The sequence below is a fragment of the Polypterus senegalus genome, chromosome 7 (genome assembly GCF_016835505.1).
Source record: "Polypterus senegalus isolate Bchr_013 chromosome 7, ASM1683550v1, whole genome shotgun sequence".
Classification (NCBI taxonomy): Eukaryota; Metazoa; Chordata; class Cladistia; order Polypteriformes; family Polypteridae; genus Polypterus; species Polypterus senegalus.
In genome coordinates this window covers 102,579,665-102,598,230 of record NC_053160.1, presented here as the reverse complement: position 1 = coordinate 102,598,230, position 18,566 = coordinate 102,579,665, and the positions used below count along the sequence as shown (strand labels likewise).

Sequence of the window (18,566 nt, the reverse complement as noted above, 5' to 3'; positions counted from 1 at the left end):
CATTCCACTGACTTCCCTCTCATTTACACACATTTATTCTGTCTTGTTCCCACATGACCTTCACTCTTCTCCTGTCCAGAGCATATCTCCACCTCTCCAGGGTCTCCTTGACCTGCTCCCTACTCTCACTACAGATCACAATGTCATCAGCAAATATTATAGTCCACGGGGACTCCTGTCTAATCTCGTCTGTCAACCTGTCCATCACCATTGCAAATAAGAAAGGGCTCAGAGTCGATCCCTGATGTAATCCCACCTCCACCTTGAAGGCATCCGTCAATCCATTTAGAAATGCATAATATATAACTATATATTTATTTCTGCTGCTATATATATATATATATATATAACTATAATCTCTATTTTATTGCGAAGTAACAAATAATTACAGTTTCTTCTACAAATGTTTGTATAGTTTGTAATGTTATGAGCTGCACCATGCTTGTAAATGAAAATAGATTTTTTTAAAACTATCCCTTTCAACATTGGTGTTTATTTATTATGATTTTAATTTGATTGATCTTGTTATCCTGTGGTGCTTTGTCCTGCATTCTTTTGTACTTTGAAAGAACATTGCAACAGGACAGTGCTTATTTTGAAAAATTTTGAAAATGTTTAAAATCCTTACAGTGACTGATCTAAACAGTGTGTATTATCTTCATGTGATGAGTGTAAATCCTAGTAAAAGTGGAGTTCAGAAAAGAGAGATGGAGGTCGAATCCTAATGTAGTTGGCCCTCAGCTTGGTGCTTGAACTCAGCACTCTAGGTCTTGAAGCAACTATACTAGCCTGTCTCAGAACAAAAAGGTAATACAAAGAGTTTAAGTCCTACTGATAGCCCATTTGCAACATCAATTTCGCACTCTGTACTCGGTAGGTCATACGAATGCTGACATGATTCAATTAACTACCATTTTGTTTTTTTAGTGCTAGAAATGTGACTGTCAGTTTAACTAAAATGATATTTAGTACTGTTAAAGCTTAAAAAAATGATAAATAAAGACCAGCTTATGCTATCTCAGAGACTTAGGATTTCATAGCCTATATCAGTAACTGGGCATCAGACAGCAGTTCATAGCAGGGCATTCACTCTCTCATATGAATTACCTATATAATCTAAACTTAACTTTCAAAAATACCATTATGAGGCAGTAGTGCTACCATGCCATTCAAAACACAAAGTGCTAATTATAATCTAGAGAAGCTATGTAGACTGGTAGACTGTAAACTAGTAGCTTTGTTGGCTTTACTTACAATTTCTAAGTCTTACATCCTAAATGGCACCTAGTTTTCGACATAACTCTAGCATCGACTGAATTTTGTATTTCAGAAGTGTACACTGCTTTGTATTCTATTCAACTGTAGGTATTTATAGCATAAGCTAAAAAAAAGATACTAAGCCTGTCTCACTAAACACCAGTAGAGGAGTGCAGAGAATGAGGAGCTACCTCATCTGTCAAAGAACATAATCACCTTAGCACTCAAACTGTACAAGTTTAGCATGGAAAATTAAACATACAATATGTCCTGTGACTGCTGATAAAAACAGACACACTGTAAGATACCCACATGAACATAGAAAGAAAATGCAAACTTCACTGGATAGCAAGACTGTGCTACCCTGATGCCCTTAAAAAACACAACATGACATGTAGACTGATTAAAAAAAAAAAACAGAACTGTGTGAGCTTGACCATATTCATGCTGAGGTGGGGATGAATAAGAATATTTTTAGTCATACAATATGAGCAACGATGATAGCTTTGAACCTGAACACAAATGGGCCGAAACACACAGAAGCAGGCCAATATTGCGCTGTAGGATTAGAGTGAATTTTATCCAGTTGGTTACTTTCTTCACTTTCATTTCAGAAGCAATTTTAAATGAGAACTGCATTTATTGTGCTGCTATTGCAGCTAAGTCCAGAAGCCAGAAGAAGGCTGCCGCATTCACTGGTCACAACATATACTGAAACTTTGATTAAAGATCTCAAACTGTCTAGTACTGCATGACTGTGTCAGTGTGACTGAAATATAAAAATGTGCTCTTTCCCCCACTCTCCACCCCCAAATGCCCAAAGAGTGCAAAGATTTGATTAGTCGCACATAAAGTAAGCGACTGCTATCTCTTCCAGACATAAAACTGAAATAAAATGGTATCTACCACCCCCGACCCAAATCTGCATCCAATTCCAATCATACAGCTTTTATGAAGTCTAAAAAATTACATTTTTCGCTTCTCTGAGATAAATTGTAATTTAACAATTGCCTCTTGTGCATTCCCTTGCCTCACTGCCACTCTCCACTCTTGTTTGCTTGCTGCTGCACTCTTGACATTTGATTACACTCCTTATTATTTTGATTGGAAATGCATGTGCTATTTCCTTGGCTCCCCCTCGACTTTAGCTGATTACAGTTCAAATTGCCCATTACCCTGTTGCTTTTTCTAACTTTCTGTAGTTTCTTGCCCAAGGAAGCTGAGTCCAATTGTTAGGCTTTAAAACTAGATAATTTCTTTATGTATTTTTACTTCATAGTATCCTTGGTGCTAGTATTATTAGATTTTTTTAGTTTTTCTGAAGATCATGATTGAACCGATGGCCCATGTAATCTTTAATAAATGACCAGGCTGTTTAAGCTAAAATGAATAATGAAGACATTGGTGTTTATACAATTTGTTTATTATAGCAAAAAAAAAAATCTCCTCCCTTTAAGGGGAAAGGGGTGCAACCCCCTGGTGCGGGCAATTAATTTGTAAGCAGGAATCTCACAATTTGACTCCATTTCAACCTTAAAACAGAGAAGATAACTACAATAAAGTACATATCAGATGGATTTTTGTGCCTCCAGGTCTGGTCACTCTTATGTGTCATTGAGCTCTTTTGACATACATTGGTAATCCCCAGTTTACCAGCTCTGACTATGCCAGCCCTTTGGGTCTCTCTACCACCACATTAGTTTTTCTAGGGTAAAGAACACTGCTTGGTCCAGAGATATGAGTCTTAATGTCAATAAAACAACAGATCAGCATTCTTTGTCCAAACTAAAGCATTGCCAAGTCAGTGCTGCTATTCACAGATTACCTGACTGTAACTGACTGCCATCTTCCAGAGAGCAAGATTTTGTTTGTATGCAATCTGTTCCTGAGGCTCCTTTATACTAACAGCAATATACCTGTATATTGCCTTGCTGTGACTGTAACTGCCAAGTCAGAAATGTTCTTTCTTTTCAGTTATTCTGGTGTGTGCTCTGATATAAGTGCGTGTGCGTGTGTGTGTACTTATTTATTAATTCATTAATGGGATTCTGTAAAAAGGCAACATTTCTTCTTGTGACAAATTAGGTTCTTATTGTATTTCATGCACAAAATGTTTTGAGAATGGACACATAATAAAAATAGATCCAGATAAGTCATTTAGGTTACTACTTTCAAAGGAAAGCTATCTACATTTCCAATATTTGCAAAACATCTAAAATTGGAACTAAACCCTGGTTGGAATTTGCATTTTTTAAAGAAAGCCAAAAAGCTGGTTGACTTATAAATTCATCTGCCATTTTTTTGGAGGTATACCTAATAACTCCACCTCACTCTCACCACTGGATCCTGTTCACAGAAATACTGCTTGATGCTTTATTTAGTTTCAGGCCTCAATGCTCATTTTCTTTGTAGCTTTCTTGGGCTAGGACAGAGAAATTGTGAATGCTTTGCAAATGTTAGCCTGAACTTTTGAACAGATGTAACAACTGCATGATTCGACAAGTCAGACACATGGCATTGAGGAAAGGTTTTGTCTTCAGAGATATCTGAGCATGAGAGCTTTCATTATGAGAAGCAGAGGGGTGATGCTGAAGTAGACATGACTCCCTAGGACCCTCTGGTACAGTCTGACCCCATCACCAGATGTGCCCTTGCTCCATTACACCATTGAAAATAATTGATGAGAAAATGTCTAGGCTTCCTTTTCTTTTCCTGTTTTTAACAGCCTTGTCATCGGAGGTTGACCTCAGACTCCAGGGCTTTAATTAATTCTCACAAAAGAAACCAGCAGCTGGAAGAAAGTGCAGTCCATTATCAGCCTCTAGATTGGTGGCAGTGCAGGTGTGTCGCTATGCTCTAGCTGAGCATTTCTAGTGACATAAAAATTCTTGGTCATCTATAAATTTATAATAATACAATAATACAAACAGCCTAAGCTAAGAGTGGTACCAGAAAAACTATCATGAACACACCAGCTATACAACAGACACAGCCAGAGGTCTGCACAGTCTAACCTGGGCTTCAGCCCAGGATGCCATGGGTTACAAGGGCCCCAAAAGTTATCAAGATGTATGAAAAATATCTGTTTTTTAATTAAATATTCTTGCCAGTATACTAGCTTATAGAGACCTTTCAGTAGTTAATAACATCCAGAGTTATCCGCAAGTTTCCTTGCCTCCAGTAAACTGCAGGTAGTGTCTTAGACCAACAGTCAACACAGCATTTGCTGCAGCTTGAGAGCCAAATCTGGGTTGTCAGAACGTAAGGTGCACAAAGAAGATAGCGATTTATCACATTTTAATAATTACAGTTACAACATAACAGTAGTTCCAGTGATTGTGAAACTTATGAATGAGATGATTTGCACAAACAGTAATCTATAATTCCACTTCTAAATGTATGGCATGTATGATGAGTATTGAGCATTAAGATGCCATTTCTAGGATGCAAGACATGTGTATAAGGTACAGATTTTCTTTCACATAATTTTCATCTGTTCGTAAATGACACCATAAAGATGTAATTGTGACTGAGGCCAAAAGACTTGCAAGGCTGGACACAAACTGAGACTGAATTTTGAGGTGCACATGTGGTCTGAGGTCAGTTATGACAAGCTATTGGCTTTCTTTGCACTTCTTTTATATCAAGGTATAATTTAAAAGCCTCAAGTTAAAATGTGCTGATCTAAAAAACCAAAGCTTGAAACTCTTTTTGGAGAGCAACCATGAGTGAAAAATGTTCCAGCTCATGTATGTTTGAGGAGTTTGCACTTTGTTACCAGTCACTTCACACAGTAGTGAGAAATCCTTTTTGAAAATAAAACTGTCCTTTGAGGCATTGATAAAGAAATTCACTAAAGTCAACATATCTAAACAGAATCTAGTTGTTAACAAGCCACTTATAGTTTGGAGAGATTGTTTGAAAATGAAACAATGCAAATCGGGTACAATTATGGAGTTGGAAACATCTCTGCTGTATTACAAGTAAGGTTTATTGGTAGCTTGACAAAAGTGCCCCAAGTCTGCAAATTGGTAAAAAAAAAAAGTAAACCTGAAGAGATGTTTTGCTTTTATTTATTTAATGCTTTTCGTTCTTAATTTTACAAGTAAATACATATTCTGTTAATAAGTATTCTTCTCTCCCTTACTGATGTGGTCTGCTGTCAGTTATGACAAGCTACTAGCTTACTTTAAACTATTATACACATAGTTTAAGGATCAAACTGTCTTTGTTTTTAATATTTGACATGGCTTACTGAATCTATCTATCTATCTATCTATCTATCTATCTATCTATCTATCTATCTATCTATCTATCTATCTATCTATCTATCTATCTATCCATCCATCCCACTCACTCATAATCTCAAGCTGCTATACTATAACACATTATTTGCTGTCCTTGTGTAGTACTCATTGAACCGCTTTGACATTACATACCAGCTTTTCTGTGTTTCCCTCAGAACAAGTAGGTGGGGCACAAATAATGGTAAGTCCACTCCTGACAACCGGTATTCTGTAAAGGATTGTTATATTTAGTACTATGATACCCTTCAAAAAAGAAGTGCTGAGACTACTCTGAAATGCCAAATTTGAAAAGTTGATGTCAATGTATTGTATTTCTAGGAGACATAAAGGTGAATGGACTAGTGGCATCCATCTCATAGTTCCAAGGGAAACAAGTTAGATTTCCAGAATACTCTTTCTTTTTCAGTGTCCAAAAAACATTCCTCCTCCTTACAGACACCACCATAGTGAAATTAGAACATCATAAGAAAAGGATACAGGAATGCTGCATCAAATTTTAATATAACTGTATATTGAAATTGTGTTCTCTATGAAAGGCACTACTAAAACAAAGATTAAAATAAAAATAAATCATAGCTGTGTTGTTTTTTACGTCCAGCAAACTGGGCTTAACTCCTTATTAAGTAATTTTCTATGTGGAATTCTCAGTATGTTTCTACGAGTTTCCTCTCACACTTTAAACACAAGTAGGCTAATTGTTAAGTCTAAATTCTGACAATATTAGTGATATGAGTGTGTGCAGGACAGCACCCTGGTTTGGTGTTTGGTTCCTGCTTTAAAAAGATGCTTTCAGGATAGTTTCCTCTCCCTGAAACCCTGAAACAGGCAAAGCAGATTTAGAAAATGAATGGCTGGATAGATTGACATCAAAAACAAAAATACAGTATGCAATATCTGCCTTATAAAAGTGCTTAAAAAGTCAAATACAAAATAAACACAAACAGTGAAAAAACAGATATTATGTGGAGAAAGGGCCCACACCCTGTATTAATTTTACTTGGTAAAGGATATTTTTATTTGTATGGTGTACCTTTCAGAAAATTGATTTTAAAGACTTTTACAGTCTTTAATGTGATTTGCACTGAAGCAAATTGAAATATTTCAGCTGAAAACCTGCCTTTTCCACCGGCACTATTTAAAGGGAAGAGACTATTAAAAATAAAAGCCAGGATGACTAGGATATTTAAATATTTGGTCCTAGATATTCTTTCTTCTGTGCCCTGTGGTGGGCTGGCGCCCTGCCCGGGGTTTGTTTCCTGCCTTGCGCCCTGTGTTGGCTGGGATTGGCTCCAGCAGACCCCGGTGACCCTGTAGTTAGGATATAGCGGGTTGGATAATGGATGGATGGATATTACATTTCACACTAGAATCCTTAAAGCCTATGAAAATATTTGTAATGCCAGGCCACCTTAAATTCCCTTGTACCTCCTCATCAGTGTCTTTGTTTTGCAAATGTGTCAATCAGCACTGCCAGCAGGCAGTCTGCTAACTCATCCCCCTCCGAGGCAGCTGAAGTCTCTTTATCTGGCAGTTAGGTCTCTGGAATTGTATACGGTAAATAATATGTTATGATATGGAATACATTCATTTCATGTGTGTTTTGTGTCTACAACGATCTGCGTAAATGTAGGATGACAGGAAATGGGAGGCAAGAAATGTTGAACACATAACTATTTTTCTCTTTGAATATTTTATTGAATTGAATGATAGATACATGTGTGCAAAAAAGAATTGCTTTGCATCTCATTTTTGTTATGCTATTATGTTATGGAGAAAAGAAAAGTTAAGGGTTCCAAGTTTTAAAACGCAAGTCAATTAAAGCAAAAGAAGTAGGTTCCATTAGGAGAAATAATTGGTTACTGTTAAGAAACAGACTGGAATAAAAAGCTTATGGCCACTGCCACTCTTCAGGATCTTAGTTTGATAATGCTGCTCTATGGATATTTAGTTTTGAAAATCTTTAGATTTTTTCATGAAAACAATACTTCCTCTATAAATGAATGATGTAGAAAGTACAATGGAGAATATAAAATCATTGTAATGTGAGTGTGCAAGCTCAGAATTAAATTTGAACTCATGAAAGTGTAAAGTGACAGTACTATTAAAGACTATATCATGCTACTAAAAGACACTGCTATCAGAAGAAAACCATAAAATTAAAATGATGTATAGAAATAATACCAAATAATTAAAACAACAAAAAATCTCTAGATCCAGAAGTTCTGGGATCAATGCACTAATGCTAACTAATAATATAACTCATAACTCATAGTGAGAAACATTTTTGGAACATATTGATAAAGATACATTTGTCAGTCAAAGAAAACTCGTCATTTACAGAAAATATCCAGCTTACAAAAAACCCCACCAGGTACTTGCACTAGTCAATAAGAGTGTTGACTACATAAGGTATATTAAACAACAGAAACCACAACTAAATCCATGTCTCAGTAACAGCAGAATCAAAAGACTCCTTGGCCACTGGAATGGACGAGAACATTTGAATCAGTGAGCTAGCAGTCATAGTCATATTAAGAAAAATAACATCTGTCTTCATTAGTAGTCTTAAAGATCAAAAAGAGCTACAAGTGCTACAGCTGTCTGAAAAGCAATAGCAAAATCAAATGAGATATTTGGTACAATGGTACAGATGATTAAGCCTCACTGAATTCAATACATTAATGTATGCAAGTTCTGTAACCATTGTTAGAGTTTAGGAGGAAAACACTGAGAAGATTTTGTAATGAAGAACCAGCATGGAGATATTAATAATTCAAAAAAGGCTATAAACCTACAAAAAGATTTTCCTAACATTAGACAACACAAAGTGGTAGTCACCTCATGTTAAAATGATATCAAGGCTGATATTATGGTTGTAAAATCCAAAACAGGTAGCAGAGATTGAACTTTACATCATACATATGAACCTCCTTGTAAACGCTCAGTATCCTAGGGGGCAAGAGAGCAGATTATTTTTGATAGGTACAGACCAGATGTACTTCTAAAAGAATGAGCAGAACTTCAGAACAACAATCAAATAATGTCTGGGATACTGACTTTGCAGCTTAATGCAACAGAGCAGCTTTAAGTGAATGAAAGGAGGAGCTATTCCATCATTTATAAATTGTTGACATCACTTTTGATAAGATCGGGAAGTAGTGAAGAAAATTAACAACTACCAAATAACTCTTCAAACTATTTGTCTTAGACAGTATGTCCAGCAAGAATAATTGAAGGGCAGACTGTAGAGTTGGCAGAGCACTACATATATTTAGGAACAATTATTGATAACAGGCTGTCCTTTGCTTACCACACAGAACAAATCTGTAAGAAAGGACAAACATTCCTAAGGGATTAGTCCTAAGTCTTATACTGAAATTGTTGTCACATTTGCTTTAATATGTTGGTTTGAGTACCTTAGTATCTTCTTCTTCTTTCAGCTGCTCCCGTTAGGGGTTGCCACAGCGGATCATCTTCTTCTGTCCTCTGCATTTTGTTCTGTTACACCCATCACCTGCATGTCCTCTCTCACTATATCCATAAACCTTCACTTAGGCCTTCCTCTTTTCCTCTTCCCTGGCAGCATCCTTCTCCCAATATACCCAGCATCTCTCCTCTCTCTGCACATGTCCAAACCAATGCAATCTCACCTCTCTGATTTTGTCTCCCAACTGTCCAACTTGAGCTGACCCTCTAATATACTAATTTCTAATCCTATCCATCCTCTTCACACCCAGTGCAAATCTTAGCTTCTTTAACTCTGCTACCTCCAGCTCTGTCTCCTGCTTTCTCATCAGTGCCACAGTCTCCAACCCATATAACATAGCTGGTATCACTACCATCCTGTAGACCTTCCCTTTCACTCTTGCTGATACCCGTCTGTCACAAATTACTCCTGATAATCTTCTCCACCCTTTCCACCCTGCCAGCACTCTCTTCTTCACCTCTCTTCCACAATCCCCATTACTCTGTACTGTTGATCCTCCATATTTAAACTCCTGTATTTAAACTCATCCACCTTCGCCAACTCTACTCCCTGCATCCTCACCATTCCACTGACCTCCCTCTCATTTACACACATGTATTCTGTCTTGATCCTTCATTCCATTCCTCTCTAGAGCGTATCTCCACCTCTCCAGGGTCTCCTCAACCTGCTCCCTACTATCGCTACAGATCACAATGTCATCAACCCTATGTTCCACCCTCTTCTTAAAATATGTATTTATCACAGCCATGTCCATCCTTTTGGTAAAATCCACTGTCCTCTGACCTTCTTCATTCCTCTCCTTGGCACCATACCTACCCATCACCTCCTCGTCTCCACTGTTCCCCTTTACCAACATGCCCATCGAAATCCGCTCCAATCACCATTTTCTGTCCCTTGGGTACACTGTTCATCACTTCATCCAACTCACTCCATAAATCTTATTTCTCACCCATTGCACACCCAACTTGCAATGCATGTGCACTAACAACATTCATCATCACACCTCCAATTTCCAGCTTCATATAATCATTACTCTGCCTGACACTCTTTTCACCTCCAAAACACTCTTGACATACTGTTCCTTCAGAATAACTCCTACCCCATTTCTCCTCCCATCCACACCATGATAGAACAATTTGAATCCACCTTCAGTCCACCTGGTCTTACTCCCCTTCCATTTAGTCTCTTGCACACACAATATACCAACCTTCCTTCTCTCCATCATATCTGCTAACTCTCTCCCCTTACCAGTCATACTGCCAACATTCAAAGTTCATACCCTTAGTTCCACTCTCTTCACTTTCTTCCTCTCCTCCTGCCTCCAGGCATGTTTCCCCCCTCTTCTTCTCCTTCTTCTCCTTCTTCTTCAGCCAACAGTAGCCCAATTTCCGCCAGCACCCTGTTAGCTAACAGTACTGGTGGTGGTCGTTGTTAACCCGGGGCTCGACCGATCCATATAAAGAGCAAAAACTATCTGAACAACATTTTCAAAATTAGTAGTTAAATTACTGGTGTGCAGCAGCCCTTTAAGTTAACTGATACGAATGTTGGAGCTTTTCACATTTTTCATTTTTTACATTCAAGAGTCAGTTATTACATTTTTTTTATGAAATGCCTTTGTCATATTCAAAAATATGAGTCATATTCAAAAGTAATAGCAATAATAGAATGCATTTACATTACTTCATTACTTCACAATGTTTACACCATGAGGGCATTTTTCAGTACTTGGTGCTTAAGCGGAGAACACCATAATAAAACTTTATTATTCAATAAATAAATAAAGGAAGGACAGCCATTTTTTCTCTAAAACTTGACATATAACTTCTCAGACATGGTAGAATTTGTGTTTGAGTCAAATTAAAACATTCCTTTACTCAAAAACATGCCAAAATAGCAAAAAAAAAAAAACATAGGTGGAAACTGTGATTTTTCCAAATTTTTGTTATAATTCCTGTGCAAGCAATGCCAGTTCAGTTCTTTTCATCGCTGAGATGTTCCTAGACATGCTGACTGTACCTGTGAAAAGTTTAAAGTTGATAAATTAAAGAAATAAATAGTTACAGCATATGGCACAATGGGCACCCCTGCCACTTCCAGAACCTTTCCAGGCAGGGAGGCCCAAAATCTTAATATAAATAATAGAAAATTTAAAAAAATAAAAATATAAATAATTCCTCACATATATCCATACACACACACACATTTATCATATATGTACACGCACACACAGAAATCACACATTTTCTTTTATTTTTCTAATTTTCCTTTGGCACTCTCTTTTTTTTCAAATGTGGACATGTTATATATTGCTGGCTATCTGCCCAGAAACACCAGCTGCTTGATGCCAGTCTTGGGTAACCACCTGTATTTTATGACGAATATCTCATGAATGCTTCATTGCACTGTGACATGCTTGGGCTTGTTTTATTCAGTGGAATCTGCAATAAATATTGATATATAACTCTACATTTATTGTTGCTTTATGAAGTTGTGTGACAACACACAAAAATTCACACTTGCACAGTGAGATGGGAAGTATATTATGCAAGACAGGGCGCGTCCATTGTTCATACATCCAATGCTGTGAGATTTGTGATTGCATGACCCACTCAGCAAGAACCACCCCAGAATCGCCAGGTGGTTCAACCAGTCATGGCTGCTGTATTGATGGAGGTTGCTTCATCAACACATACTGTACGTGTGTGGGCTCATTTTGATCAGGAGAATCTGGTATAAGTGTTGATTGCTTGTATATTTTTGCTGTTGCTGTGTTGAGTTATATGCCAGAGCATGCGAAAACTCCAGTTTTTCCGGTTTTTGGCGCATGATGGCCGTGTTCAAGGCATTGGTTTAAATCGACTAGTTGAGAGCTTTTGATTGATGCATATCACTTGGGTTCTCCTTGTACTGTACATAAAAATTACCAAGCTTGTTTTAATTTTTTTGGGTTACGAAGCACAGTTATGATTTCACACCAGAATAAAAGTCAACTATATATCCTGTAACAATGTGATCACTATGAGTGCGTAGTAGACACCCATGGCTTTCAAATGAGGTATTGTTTGTGTCAGCTTGTGGTGTAGTTTGTTGGTATGATGTGGCGAAAGGTATTTTAAAACATTTTTTGAACCCTTGTCAACCCGGCACTGGGCCACTTAGGGTTTAAGAGATGCAGTGCCATGTTAGCATTCTACTGTGTTCTTTTGTTGAGCCACTTCACTTTTCAGGGCTACTTTGTAAAAGTCAACAAAACTTAAAGGCAGCATATTAGTCAACCTTTGACAATGACAAATTTTTTGTGTGGCACATTCGCAGGTGTTCCTTTGGATTAGAAAACCTAGGTTAAAAACTGCTGTATGTGTTTAGTATTATAGCTTTGTATGCTGTGCACAGTCAGGGAACTTCTGAATATTATGCTTTCAAGGTAGAAGGGATTGGGTGGATTTGATTGATTAACATTTTGTATTCTTATTCAGGCTTCTTCTTATCTTGTACTGTGTGCATGTGTAAAGTACAGGAGGTTATAAAAGAAAACAGAAGAAAAGGAAATCGGGTGAAAGAAAGATTCTCAACCTATTGTGGTTTGGCATTGTTGTCCAGATTATTTCATGATTTGAGAGCTGTAGTATTTCTGCCATAAGAATGAAGGGAAAACCATAACAAATGTCTCAAAAGAAACTGAAAGTTGATGGTGGGAGAAATAAATGTCACCCCTACTAAGAAGTCACAGTAACTTCTTAACAAAAGTCTTATAGCATTAAAAGATCTTGTACTCTTATGTAAACTAACCTCTTTCTGTCAGTGGTGTTGATGAGTCCTCCCTCACAGTTAGTTATCTGAGGCACAGCATTGTAATCTCTTTCCATCTCATTTGTCTCCATCACAAGCAGTGATAATGACCTCCTGATTTTGTTTCAGAAGACAGAAAACTATTTGTGGGCATGCTCAACAAGCAACAATCAGAAGATGATGTGCGTCGGCTCTTTGAATCCTTTGGAAATATTGAAGAATGCACTATCCTAAGAGGTCCTGATGGTAACAGCAAAGGTAATGACATTTATTTTTATTTTTTGTGATTGATTAAATGCCAGTTAAAGACACAAACAGCATGAAAGTGACATGTCATGTAAGAAGAAATAGAATTAAAGTAGAATATTAAGATTAAAGTTTATTAAGATGAGGCATAGTTCAGTATTCTCTGCTGTGTTTTCTTTTTAGCAAGATTTGAGTATTGTAAGCATCAGTGGGGTATGCAACCTTTTTCCTGTATTTTTGCGCATTCTGTATGAATAAGTCCATCTCAGGACAAAAGCCAATAAACGAACCCCATTCCTGAAGCTTAACAGTCTCCTAGCCAGTTCTTATGCTGTGGAAGTTGGAAGTCATAGAAATCTAGTTTCCACCTTCGCTTACAGCATGGAAAACTAGCATGACCAATTTAGTCACAATGACTTTACTGACTAACTGTCCACTTGGCAAGCAGGAGATTTCAATTCAGATCTAATTTAACAGTTGATTTCCTACTGGACTCTCCGTGAAAAGTCTGGAACTCCTGTCCTGATATAGTGTCACTGAATTTTCAAAATGTTATCTTTGTTTAACTGCTTAACAAAATTTTATTATCTTTTTAGAAAATGGGCTGAGAATCTAATAATTTAATTTCACATCATAATAGTTTGGTATGTGAATAAATTTGCATCTCTGCAAGCAATGATGCATACAAGAACAAATCAATGGAGGGTAACAGAGCTTTCAATCTTTGTTCTGTGTTCATTTTTTAAACATTTTATTGAATTTTTTTAGGATTGTATTACAATGAACAAATTACAAATCAGTAACATATACAGCACATTTTATTCAAATCAGACCAGTTACCCCATTTGTTCAATTTTTTTTTTCCCCTGGCAAAGTATACATTACTTTGTGATGTGTGTGAAAACTTTTACTAGTCTGAAGTAGTGGTGGGGGAGAACATTTTTCTGAACAGAATCTACAGTACAATATGTTTATCAATATACTCAGAACAATTCAGGTATTTTCTGAGGAAGATTAAAATAAAATCCTGCGGAGTTTGAAAAATTGTAACATAAGTATCTTCTACATGTTTTAAATTTCCAAATAGCACTTCAATCTTGCATCTAGCAGTTATTTAATTTTTATTCATTATCCATCCATCCATTATCCAACCCGCTATATCCTAACTACAGGGTCACGGGGGTCTGCTGGAGCCAATCCCAGCCAAAACAAGGGCGCAAGTCAATAAACAAACCCCGGGCATGGCGCCAGCCCACTGCAAGGCACATACACATACACACAGCCACACACCAAGCACACACTAGGGACAATTTAGGATCGCCAATGCACCTAACCTGCAAGTCTTTGGACTGTGGGAGGAAACCGGAGGAATGACGAATGTGTCGTCAATGTAGAGTATCCAGAGTTTAAGTATGAACTGAGTTGGAGCCCTGCCTTCAAATCATTGCATAACCAGTTCAGCTATGCTATATATAAACTGCTCAAAAAAATTAAAGGAGCACTTTGAAAACACATCAGATTTCAATAGGAAAAAGTGATGCTGGATATCTATACTGATATGGACTGGGTAATGTTTTAAGAACAAAAGTATTCCACATTGTTTGATGGAAATGAAAATTATCATCCTACAGAGTGCTGAATTCAATTACACCCCAAAAATCAAAGTGAAAAAATAATGTGGCATTAGTCCATTTTGCTGAAATTTCATTGCAGCAACTTAAAATCATATTCAGTAGTTTGTAAGGCCCCCAATGTGCTTGTATGCCTGAAAATGTCGGGGTATGCTCCTAATGAGACGATGGATGGTGTCCTGGGGGATCTCCTCCCAGATCTGGACCAGGGCATCACTGAGCTCCTGGACAGTCTGAGGTGCAACCTGGTGGCGTCGAATGGACCAAAGCTTAATGTCCCAGAGGTTTTCTATTGGAATTAGGTCAGGCGAGCGTGGGGGCCAGTCAATGGTATCAATTCCTTCATCCTTCAGGAACTGCCTGTGCACCAGGAGGAACCCAGGACCAACTGCAACAGCATAGGGTTTGACAATGGGTCTAAGTATTTCATCCCGATACCTAATGACAGTCAAGGTGCTTTTGTCTATCCTGTAGAGGTTCATGTGTCCCTCTAATGGATATCTCTCCCCAGACTATCACTGACCCACCACCAAACCGGTCGTGTTGAACGATGTTGCAGATAGCATATTGTTCTCCACAGCTTCTCCAGACCCTTTCACGTCTGTCACATATGCTCAGGGTGAACCTGCTCCCATCTGTGAAAAGCACAGGGCGCCAATGGTGGACCTGCCAATTCTAGTATTCTATGACAAATGCCAATCGAGCTCTACAGTGCCGGGCAGTCAGCACAGGATCCACTAGAGGACATCAGGCCTTCAGGCCACCTTCATGAAGTCAGTTTCTGATTGTTTGTTCTGAAACATTCACACCAGTGACCTGCTGGAGGTCACTTTGTAGGGCTCTGGCAGTGCTCATCTTGTTCCTCCTTGCCCAAAGGAGCAGATACCAGTCCTGCTGATGGGTTAAGTTGTCCAGTTCTCCGAGAGTAACTGACTGTCTCCTGGAATCTTCTCCATGTCATTGAGATTGTTCTGGGAGATACAGCAAACCTTCTGGCACTGGCACATATTGATGTGCCATCTTGGAGAAGTTGGCCTATCTGTTCAACCTCTGTAGCATCCTGGTATCGCCTCATGCTACCAGTAGTGACACTGACCGTAACCAAATGCAAAACTAGTGAAAAAACAGTCAGAAAAGATAAGGAGGGAAAAATGTCAGTGGCTTCTACCTGTTATAAACCATTACAGTTTTGGGGGTCGTCTCATTGTTGCCCCTCTAGTGCACTTGTTGTTAATTCCATTAACACCACCTGATGATGATGGTCACGTAGACTTCTGGCTTTCAGTCCATCAATTTTGGTGCATCATGATGCTTTGAGTAGGTGGTGGTGGCGCAGGCCAGAAAAAGAAACAGAAGAGAGAGTTGGGGTCAGTACAAATTTTAGAGCCACTATGAATAGTTATTGTGATGAATTGAACATACAGAGTATCAGTATTAAGTTAAAGTGAAGTTATGAGAAGGCCATGTTAAAGTAATGTGTTTTCAGCAGTGTTTTAAAGTGCTCTACTGTATTTGCCTGGCGAATTCCTATTGGCAGGCTATTCCAGATTTTAGGTGCATAACAGCAGAAGGCCGCCTCACCACTTCTTTTAAGTTTAGCTTTTGGAATTATAAGGAGACACTCATTTGAAGATCTAAGGTTACGATTTGGAATATAATGTGTCAGGCTCATGGAGCGCGATAATTTAAGGCTTTATAAACCATAAGCAGTATTTTAAAGTCAATCCTGAATGACACAGGCAACCAGTGTAGTGACATCAAAACTGGAGAAATGTGTTTGGATTTTCTTTTCCAAGTTAGGATTCTAGCAGCTGCATTCTGCACTCGTTGCAAGTGATTTATGTCTTTTTTGGGTAGTCCTGAGAGGAGTGCGTTACAGTAATCTAGTCTACTGAAAACAAAAGCGTGAATTAATTTCTCAGCATCTTTCAATGATATAAGAGGTCTAACTTTTGCTATGTTTCTTAAGTGAAAAATGCTGTCCTAGTGGTCTGATGAATATGCGATTTAAAATTCAGATTACAGTCAACGGTTACCCCTAAGTTTTTTACTTCCGTCTTAACTTTTAATCCTAGTGCATCAAGTTTATTTCTGATAACCTCATTGAATCCATTATTGCCAATTACTAAAATTTCAGTTTTCTCTATTTAGTTTGAGAAAATTACTATTCATCCATTCAGAAATACCAGTAAGACATTGTGTTAGTGAATCGAAAGAGTCGGAGTCATCAGGTGCTATTGATAAGTACAGCTGTGTGTCATCAGCATAGCTGTGGTAACTCACGTTGTAACCTGAGATAATCTGACCTAACGGAAGCATGTAGATTGAGAAAAGCAGCGGACCCAGGATAGAGCCTTGTGGAACACCATATAGAATATAATGTGTCTTTGAGTTGTGATTACCACAACTCACAAAGAATTTTCTCCTGCCAGGTAGGATTCAAACCAATTTAAGACACTGCCAGAGAGGCCCACCCATTGACTAAGGCGATTTCTAAGAATATTGTGATCAATGGTGTCAAATGCAGCACTCAGATCTAAGAGGATGAGAACAGATAAATGGCCTCTGTCTGCATTTACCCGCAAGTCATTTACTACTTTAACAAGTGCAGTTTCTGTGCTGTGATTTGTTCTAAAACCTGACTGAAATTTATCAAGAATAGCATGTTTATTGAGGTGGTCATTTAATTGCAAAATGACTGCCTTCTCTAGAATTTTACTTAAGAAGGGCAGGTTAGAGATGGGTCTAAAATTTTCAAAGGCAGAGGGGTCAAGATTATTTTTCTTGAGCAGGGGTTTAACTACAGCAGTCTTAAGACAGTCTGGAAAGACCCCGTATCTAATGACAATTAACTATGTCCAGAATATTGTCAATTAGCACGCCTGATATTTCTTTGAAAAACCTGGTTGGTATTGGGTCAAGGACGCAGGTGGAGGGTTTCAGTTGAGAGATTATACTATGTAATTCAGGTAAATCTATCCTGGTGAAAGCATTTAATTTGTTTATAATGGAGTACCGGGCTTTGGAGGTTCTGCAGTGTTGGGGAGATATACTATGTTATCTCTAATATCATTAATTTTTTGATTGAAAAATACAGCAATGTTCTCACAGGTTTCACTGGAAGTATTCTGGGGGCATTCCTTTGTGTTACCTGGGTTTAACAGACGATCAATTGTTGAAAATAAGACTCTGGGATTACTAGCATTGTTATTTATAATATTAGAGAAATAGCAGCGCCTCTCAAGACGGACTGTTATTGTATTCTGTTATTTTAACCTTCAATATCTCATAATGGATAGTTAGTTTAGTTTTCCTCCATTTACGCTCAGCTCTACGACATGTTCTTTTTAAATCAGACACTCTTTGGGTCTTCCATGGAATAACAATACTAGAAGATTTTTTAACTGTCTTTTCAGGTGCAACTATGTCAACAGCAGTTCTTACTTTAGAATTAAAGTTTTCCACTTTACTATTTACATTATCCTCGCTATTATAGTTGGCACTATAAACGGACTGATTGCTTAGAATAGTTGTAAGCTTTAAAGCTGCTGATGAGTCAAAGAAGCGTTTTTTAACAAAATGCTTCTCATGAGTGTTTTCTATCTTTATTTCAATATTAAATAGTAGAAGGAAATGGTCTGATAGACCAATATCAATGACATGCTTTAAATCGACTTTAAGTCCTTTAGCAATCACTAAGTCTAACGTCCGACTATTAAGAGTGCGTCATAGCTTGTAACTAAAATTGACATTAAGTCAGAGAATTCCTCAAGGAAAGACACGTTATATTTAGGAGGTCTATACACGGATAATACTAGAACGTGAGAATCTCCATGAATAACAATG

The 18,566-nt window shown here is 37.8% G+C and overlaps 1 protein-coding gene across 19 annotated transcripts in view; it reads left to right on the top strand.

Annotated features, from left to right (window-relative positions):
* celf4 (CUGBP, Elav-like family member 4) overlaps positions 1-18,566 on the top strand; it is a 1,212,964-nt gene that overhangs the window by 942,632 nt on the left and 251,766 nt on the right. For 14 of the 19 annotated variants that reach the window (XM_039759133.1, XM_039759131.1, XM_039759128.1 and 11 more), the window contains exon 4: positions 12,973-13,101. In XM_039759133.1, the coding sequence (XP_039615067.1) occupies positions 12,973-13,101 (129 nt within the window). The remainder of the gene's footprint in view (positions 1-12,972; positions 13,102-18,566) is intronic. The other 5 variants (XM_039759134.1, XM_039759132.1, XM_039759130.1 and 2 more) reach the window with 1 other exon arrangement.